Below are 8,917 nucleotides of genomic sequence, written 5' to 3'. Positions count from 1 at the left end.
GGAGAAATCCATCCAATCCATTAGAAACACAGATTTACTGGAAAACTTCAAACCCCTCCTCAAAACATACCTGTTTAAACGGTCTTTTCCTTAATATTGTTGTCTTTTACTATTGTTCCTGTTGTCATTTATATTCTCTGCTGTGTAAAGCGTCTGAGAGTGTCCAAATAAGCGCTATATAAATGTGATGAATTATAATTATTATTAAATCATTGAAATGAAAAGCAGGCAATATCAGTTTACAGTGTTTTGTTTTTATTGCAAACAATATGATACAAAAAAAAAAGATAAGCTTTTTTTAAGACGCCATGTTTACCTAAAAGGAGACTGCGGTAAGAGATGACACAAATCAGGAATAATGATACAGAATAAAAAAGGAGGAACACAAATGTGAAAAAAGACAACAACGTATTTGTCCATTCCAGCAACATTTTTTTTGCACAAAATAGCCTCGAACGAGACAGTGGGAAAACAAAGAGAAAAGTTCCAGTTTGACTCGAATCATCTGTACACACTCGGGTAATCAAATGATAACATTTACAAACGATAAATAAACACATCTGTACCACAAAACAAAACGACAGCAATCTACTCTGCTCGACGAGCCTCTGAACTCCAAAGATAATTGTGACAAACAAAAAGTTAATTTTCCAATAAAATTAATGCTAAAGAATAAATTAAGAGAGGTTAGAGAAGGCGTTGTCGGGACGACAGAAGCGCGTGCCGGGGCTCAGACCTGCTGGCTGCTGAGAGCAGGAAGTGGGACTACCAGTGGACGGAGCCTCCCGCCTGTGGCTCCGCAGGCACCAGTGGTATCAAGGCAGACGGAAGCTAGGGTTGCAGTAAGGCCCCCCGAAAAAGCACGGGTTTTTAGCGCAACCTATGGCCCCTCAAACTATGGCCTGTCATACTGCGGCATGTCATAAAATTCTAAAAACCTCAAAGGAGCTGTTATGAAAACCCCAACTGCTCAGAATATAAATAAACATCATATTTACCCCTTCCCCTCCCCACACCTCTGACCTAGCCTGCACCACTCAGTCCTCCACTGGAACGAAAATATATACAGTAGGAAAAAAAATTAATCAGTCATCACACTATCCCGTCCCCAACAAAAAACAAACAAAAATGGAAGCAAGGCCACTGAGGGTGCCCCCCCTCCCCATTTTCCTTGGCATTCCCGCTCCTTTACGACATTCCCAACGAATGGCACGGATTAGCTGAAGAGCAGAACACATACACAGTACATACTAAAATATTTCAAAGCACTATGTCCTCACGGAGGATTTATTCTTGTATTATATCTAGAAAAATATAATCACGATTCCAAGCGTTACAAAAAGGCACTGTCGGGAGCCAATCCAGAAAAATACATCCATCTATCCATCCGCGCATCCATGTTCTATACCACTTATCCTGTTCAGGCTTGTGGGAAACTACAGCCTTTCCAGGGAGACTACACAGTGGACTGGTTGCGGGGAACATATGAAGACAGACAACCATTTGTACTGTCACTGAGTGGGACCTGAACCCACGCTGCCTGCACCAAAGTCAGGTGAATGGACCACTACACCATCAGTGACCTCAGAGAGATACAACGAAAATAAAAGAGTCAATGTGGTGTTTTTAGAGGATGGGGGTCAGTCCTCACGGCCGGGAGAGCTGGGTGTAAATGGGCTGCTGCTCCCAGTGTTGTGGGCTGTGGGTGGGCGGCACGGAAGGAACCCCGGCGGTGTCGGCGATAGGGGTGTACATGGGCCTCTGGCTGGGGCTCATGTAGCTGAAAGTGGAGTAGAGGCCCGAGCCTTGGCCCGAAGCGGACGAGTGAGTGTAGTAGGCGCCCGCTTGGTGATCGGAATAGTCATAATGGGCCCTGGTGATGGGCGGGTACGAGGAGGCGCTATAGTGCTGCAGGCTGAAGGAGCCGTAGGCCACGTGTTGGGGGGAGCCTCCCTGCTGCTGCTGTTGTTGCTGCTCGCTGTAGTGACTCGGGCTCAGTTGCTCCGTCTTGATCTGAGTGGCTCGCTGCTGAGCCTGCTCGCCTGCCGCCGAGCCCCCCAGGGTGGTCAGGGAGTGCTGCTTGGACATCCAGGCCCCCACGTTGCTCCCCTGAGAGGCGACAGAGGAGCCGCTCGCGCCGTAGCCTCCGGCGTAGCCCCCTTGGGCGGCGGCAGCGGCGGCCGCGACGGCGGCCTGGCTGTGGGGCGGCAGGTACTGGTCGAACTCGTCCACGTCGAAGCTGCCCATGTTGGAGATGACGTCGCTGCTCAGCTCGCCGATGTCGACGGCGCCGAAGTCGATGTTAAGCTGGCGGCTCGGACCCTCCTGAATCGGGCGGCCCTCGCGCTTTAAGTCGGACTTGCCGGAGGGAAGGTCTGTCTTGGGGGTGGTTGGCGGCGTGGGCGGGCCCTGGGACTGACCTGGTGGGAGGGAAAGAATGCTTAGCATCTTATGGTATGGGAATGTCCTGGACCTCCTGTTGTTTTTTTCAATTTTGGCTTGTCCCTTTATTTAATTATTTATTTGTGCTTGGGACCAGTCTTGGGCCATCCGCGACACCACCAATGCAACTCCGTATTTTAATCATATAAAGCAGGGATCCCTAACCATTCTGCTATGAGAGATCAACTGGCTTGTTGCAGGAAATTATCCAATTGCACTAAATTGATCTGAAAATGATTGTTCTACAAGTAACCTATATACAGGTATGTTCATCTCGCTATGTGACATTATTAAACTAGATGGCAGAAAGTACAACTCATCAAACCTAATTAAAAATTTTGGTGGTCTTCTATGAGAAAATGTGTTGCCTTGGCTCAATAAAGTTTGGGAAACACTCATGTGACGCACTTTGTGAGTCTTCCCTGTAAAAAAAATTACAATTTCCAAATTGGCCAATATTTCCCACATATTTGATTCTGTGGAATGTGATAAACTCACTAATTATGTAATACCCTAAAACTCAATAAGAAGCCCTGGCTAATAAGAAAGTTGTAGTAACTGGTGCCAAGGAAGTATGATGAAGCAATACATCTTAACTGAAAGACTAAAATCAAAATATTTGGGGAGGAGCTAAGTTTTGTCTCTTTTTTTTTTAATGCAGAAGTTACAGAAAGTTACAGAGAGTTTTAGGTGCATCTCTCTGCATATCAAAGTCAAGTCAAATCATCTGTAAGACTTTTATTATCAAGGGTAACATAAGATGAGTTTGGAATGATGTTAATCTTTTGGGATCATAGTTTGTACAATGTAATTTGAGTCGTCAATTACTTGAGTTTTTTAGCAATAGGGGCTTTTGTGTCGAATTTTCACCAGTGATCCAAAAGTATAAAATCTTAAGCAACTCCCACATCAATGTGCATTAACAATTGTGTTAGCTTTTTTGTTTGTTTTTTACCTTAAAAAGTGATCAAAATGAAAAAAAAATGATCTAAGCAATTCCAATCACTTATGCTTCAGAGAGCTAAATCTTTATACGTTGTCAGCTACACGCAGTGGTGTTTTTGCCTTAATCTATTTTTTGATGGGAACAAAAATTGAAATTTCAACATGAATCAGCTGTACTTGAAATCATTTCAATGGCGTGTGTCTGTTCAAGTTTGTTCCTTCCAAATGTTCCTGCTGTTTAGCAGGTCATTTTTATGAGCCACAAATTACACTTAAGTGTGATTAGCGATGCATAGAGCCAGCTACTTTTTTGTCATAATTCAAAAATAATGTCTATAAATGAACTTGTGTGCCCTGCCATATTTCTATGTCGTTTATCAGCTGTGTTGGGCAGCTCATTTTGTGACGAAGAGTAACATTTTGTGACAGTTAAAATGGCAATTTGTCATAAATTGTAATAAAGAGAATTTCTCTTCTTTTTTTTTCCTTAGTAAAAGTCTGAGTCTGCTACACTTTGTTGATATGCGAAGAGAGAGAAACTACCCTTATGTCAGAACGCAGGCTTCTGATGTGAACGTGTTTGTCAAGTAGCCTACCTGAGTGCTCCCCTGGGGAATGCATCTCGCCCATGCTGGAGGCGGGCGAGTCGGCCTGCTGCAGAGCCTTGAAGATGGCGTTGGGGGAGATGTGCGTCTGTTCGCCGTCCTCGGGCTCGCCCTGGCCGTTCTTCACAGACTTCCTCCGCCTCGGCTGGTACTTGTAGTCCGGGTGGTCCTTCTTGTGCTGCACCCTGAGGCGCTCGGCCTCCTCCACGAACGGCCGCTTCTCGGCCTCATTGAGCAGCCTGGGGGAGAGAGCATACACTTTGACGCACTGGGATAAAATAGTGGGAACGCACTACCTGCGCTGAGATTGCAAACACTAATTTTCGAACATGCATGTTGGCGTATTCGTTGCGCAAAACCGTGCGTAAAAAAACGCACATACACACAAAAAAAGAGAGAGAGAGAGCGTCTATCTTGCACGTACCTCCAAAGTTTTCCCAGAGTTTTGCTGAGCTCCGCGTTGTGCAGGTGCGGATATTGGTCCGCCAGCTTCCGACGTGCAGCCTGCGCCCAAACCATGAAGGCGTTCATGGGTCTCTTGACGTGCGGCTTGTTCTTATTGGAGCCGTTGACGCGCACCGGCATGGGCACCAGCGTCCAGTCGTAGCCTTTGAGCACTTGGGACACGGCGTCTCGGATGCACACGGGAAACTTCTCCTCGTCGCCCTCCTTCTTGTAGTCGGCGCCGTGCAGGAGGTGCATGTCGGACGGCCGGGTGTTCTCCGCGTCCGAGCCGGAGCCCGACGGGCACGGCGAGCCTGCAGAGTCCTCGGACATGCTGGGACTGGGCGCGTCGGAGAGACACTTGTCCTGTTCTTCGCTCATTTTCAGGTAAGGGTCGAGGAGATTCATGCGAAACAAGTGGTGAGGGGCACAAAAAAGTAAGAAAACGTGCGAATCCACACGCACCGAGCCCCAAAAGACTGCAGTGACAGCCTGCCTGCGAGGGCGCGCGCTCTCCTCCTGCTTGGAATGACAACAAAATCAAAAGTTCCAAAAAGCATATGAAAAAAAGTCGGTCCTTTTTGAGTTTGCAAGGAGGGCAAAGTGTGATTTCTACTCCTCAACTTTTGGAAACGTGACTCACGGAGCGACTCTTGGAAGTTGTGAGGAGCGCAGAATTTATTCGAAGCTTGGGCCAGGAAGTGAATGGAGAAGGTGGGGGCTGGTAGGCGGGGACGGAACTCTGACTACCGAGATCTCTTAGCAGGAGAAACTCTCCAAAAGGCTTCTTTTGCACTCAAATATAATATAAAACGAAAACATGCAACTTAAATAAGAACTGACAAACGTTTTTATTTGGGTCCTCTTTAAAACATAAATTTTATGGGGGAGGGTTGGGGGGGTTCTTCCCCAAGATACTCCATTAAAATCCAATGTATTCCCACATTTTGGAATCCTGTATAAATAATGACATATTTAAATGTCGTTGTCTCAATTGAGGTGAAAATGAATATGAATATAAGTCGCGTGTTCCCACACGCAGCATACACGAGACTCGACAGTGGAGCTCACACTGGCCGCAGTCTCGCAGTGACCAACAGGGGGCGACAATAGTCCAGAAACATGGAGGCAAACTGAAGCGATGAACAGACATGAACATAAAGCCCCCCGCCCTTCTGTTAATGCGCTGTATGAATAAACCCGCATCACAATATGCAGTTAAACATGTACATTTGCCTAAAACGAAACAGTACATTGGTGGCATTCTGTATTATAACAATTGAGAGAAAAATGTACTCCCAAGAATAAAGGGTAAATTAGTTGTGCATTTTTGAGAGTAAAGTCATACTTTTGCAACATGAAAGTTGTTTTTTTCCCCCTGAACAAGTCATAATATGAGGGGAAAGTGACAATATAACCAAAATGAAATAGTTTTGAAGGGAAAAAGTGGAAAATTATGAGAATCAAATACATTTTTGTGTTTCAAGAAAAAAAAGTTGCAATGTTCCGTGAATAAGATAATTATTGTGGAGAAAATATGCATTGAGATGTAAGACTAAAATAAATAAATAAACAAAATGTTTTATTTTTGGAAAGAAAAAGTAGTTTGAAGGAGAAAATTCACAAATATTTGTAGCTATAGGCTATTTATGAAGTTGTATTTTTCTAGCTAAAGCATCAGCATCAATATATTTAACATGCAAGTTTTGTTCGTAAGAAAACAGTATTTAACCTTGCCTGCAAGATGAATTCTCACGGAAAAGAAAAGGCTAAAGAAACAAGACGAAATTGGGAGAGTCACCCTCCCCCACGCTGTGCTCTCGCCAGTCACCAGACGCATATTCAAGAGTTTTGATGGATCTTTAGGAACGCTACTAGACCTTGCTTACTTTATTGGCGTTTCACATTGCTCGGCAGAGAGCCAGCCGCCATTCTACGTCACTATGCACTGAAAGCGTTGTTACGTAAATAACAATGTACGTCCAAATAAAGTTTATACAAAATGTATTCAACTGGAAATGATTTTTGAAAAATGAATTTCATAGTTATGTTAGTAACAACCAAATAAATAATATAGAGCAAACTTGTCAGTCAGGGTTCCTTTTAATATTTAACCTTTAAAACGAGATTACAACAACTAAACAAAATATGTGCAGAGTGCAAAGTATTTAAATAAACTTGAGGTCGTCAAAACATCTGTGTCATGAAATAAACCTGTTGTCCAACCATATACAGAAATATCAAACCAGTTTATGGAAAAATAAATCACTTAATATATACAAAAAATATTGCAAAACTAGTAACGTGACCATCCCTTTTTATGAACAATTTCTTCATTTTCCGTCATATTCATTTTTGTTTTTGGTTAATGCACAATGTTGTTTTTGAGTCGCTACTGTTCATGTTCCTCAGCAAGTGCGTTTGACGATGTAATTAAGGGCAGATCTCAATTCTCTTACCTGCTTCTCGTCCTATTTATGGGACCATAAATGCAGTGTGCTTTTAGCTTAGCTGGTGTGTTAGCTACGGGGCATACCTGTGTGAAGTTTGAATCGATACTTTGGATAGTCACGTGGTCGCGCAGTACCAACACGGGAACAAACGTAAAAGTGGACGGAGAGGACTCAAAAGCCATATGAATTGCCGAGATGTACGAAGCTTCTATGTGTGTCATCATAGACATGCAGTACACATTCATTTCTGTTCTTTTTTGGGGGGACGATGGAAGATATTAACATTCATTTTAACGGGGAAAGATAATTTGAGGTTTCACCTTTTTCTATTTTTTTCCTATTGTTGATCAGTGTGCCCGAATGAATGGTGTTGATCCTGTAGGTCCCTTGCGTGTGATGCTGTGCTGCCATGTGAGATGTCCTGTTGCGAGGCTGCAGTGTCAACACGCAGACGAGGCAAAGCCACCAGTGGCTAACACGAGTACATCAGAGGGGCGGCGGGGCCCAGTTCTCATCCTGGCGATGCTTGAGTGCTTTGAGTCGCCCCTGAAGACTCACAGCCCACCGCTAGGGAGGGAGGAAAGGTGTGTGTGTGTGTGTCAGAACAGGCCGGGATTACATGGCTCGCCGCTGGACCGAGCGGGTCTTGGGAAACTTCTCAGCTCCACTTCGAGCCGTTGTGTTAAAATGTTGAGGCAAACACTGAGGGTAAACTGGCAAATCATGTCTTCCACCTCTCCCAGCTCCCTGAGATTCCATTGAAGACCTTCAAGTCCACCGCCCACCCCTCTATTTTGGTAAACTGTGAGCATCACTAAGTATTTAGTCACTGAATCAATTGCATATGTATAAGTGGGCACTCCAATACAAGAGTTCAGCTTCTACTAACATGATCACAATTAATTGTTGCTTTAGGATGGAAATCCTGCCCTAACATGGCCATTTTAATATTTGTATCATAAATCTATACTATTAGCCTTTCTCCACATCTTATGATTTTATTAATCAATGGAAAAAGTTGAAAATAGATTGAATCTATTAACTCTTGTACATTTCAGAGAAGCGGGGAGCCTTGTGGCAATATGTCACCTAAAGATTGAAAGCCTTGATGATTTCTTTTTTTTTTTTTTTTCTTGAGAGAGTTCAGTATTGTTCATTCGGTAATTTTACCGATTCGACATGTCATCATCGTTGCTCTCTCTCTTTTTTATTTATTAAAATTTTAATTTTGTATGTGCGTGAGTATGTGCATGTGCGTGTGTGTGTGTGCATGTGTGCGTGCGTGAGTGTGTACTCATTAATTCATTTAATTCTAAAACCTATTAAAAATCCCATATCGTTCACCTAAACAGAATATTTCAGAATCCAGCTGGAGTCGTGAGGTTGTCAGGAGACCCGAGGAAGGATCAAAGAAAAGAAAGAAAAGTGAAATCCAGCACCGACCAGACATCACCTACTACCCACCGGGTTACCAACCAGAATCTTTCACCAACCCCAGAAACATCTAAATTCCAACAAATTAGGGAGACCTCAAGAGACCAAAGGAAAGACTGAGGAAAGGAAGGAAGGACAGACGAAGCAGAGTGAGATCCACAGACATCAGCCTCCACCGATTCAGCGACCAGAGGAAGAAGCAGATTGTTTGAATTTCGGTTGATGCTGGTGTGGTGGATCTGGCATACATGAAAACCTTCACCAAAGAGGGGAGCCGTTGACGCCGGCCAGGACAGAGCAAGCACAACCCCCCAGGGCCCCCCAGGCCACGGCAGCGCCAAGGCACAACCCCCGGGCCCCGCAGGGGCAACCGGCCGGAGAGCAAACCCAGGAGCCAGGAGTGCCCCCCATCCCAACACGGCCCGCGCCCCCAGCCCAACGCAGCAGAACAGGGCACGGCAGGCCCGCCAGGCACCCCACCGGCCCACAGCCCCTGCTCCCCCCACGACCCCCCGCCACCCACCACAACCCAGCCGCCCCCAAACCCCCAGACACCATTTTAATTATGGCTGTCAGTTTAATGCGGTAATTTGA

The 8,917-nt window shown here is 44.9% G+C and overlaps 1 protein-coding gene across 1 annotated transcript; it reads right to left on the bottom strand.

Moving 5' to 3' along the window:
• Positions 1-234: 234 nt before the first annotated feature.
• Positions 235-5,088, bottom strand: LOC147181426 (transcription factor Sox-9-B-like). Its single transcript, XM_086087513.1, has 3 exons — positions 4,417-5,088; positions 3,984-4,231; positions 235-2,420 (listed from the first exon to the last, which is right to left on the bottom strand). Exons 1-3 carry the CDS (start codon positions 4,842-4,844, stop codon positions 1,648-1,650), a joined length of 1,449 nt encoding a protein of 482 aa, XP_085943639.1. The 5' UTR covers positions 4,845-5,088; the 3' UTR covers positions 235-1,647.
• Between the last annotated feature and the right edge of the window lie 3,829 nt (positions 5,089-8,917).

Source organism: Leptonotus elevatus, chromosome 1, assembly GCF_054856555.1.
Source record: "Leptonotus elevatus isolate MCC_2025b chromosome 1, RoL_Lele_1.0, whole genome shotgun sequence".
NCBI classification, from domain to species: domain Eukaryota; kingdom Metazoa; phylum Chordata; class Actinopteri; order Syngnathiformes; family Syngnathidae; genus Leptonotus; species Leptonotus elevatus.
Note: the sequence above shows the minus strand (reverse complement) of the source record. Positions and strands in the feature narration are given on the sequence as shown.

Bases quoted from the DNA above. Each gene is read 5' to 3' on its own strand.
- LOC147181426 (XM_086087513.1), bottom strand. From the start codon at position 4,844: ATGAATCTCCTCGACCCTTACCTGAAAATGAGCGAAGAACAGGACAAG. The intron at 4,232-4,416 runs GTACGTGCAAGA...TCTCTCCCCCAG, and splicing joins ACTCTGGGAAAACTTTGGAG to GCTGCTCAATGAGGCCGAGA. The intron at 2,421-3,983 runs GTAGGCTACTTG...CCCTCCCACCAG, and splicing joins TTCCCCAGGGGAGCACTCAG to GTCAGTCCCAGGGCCCGCCC.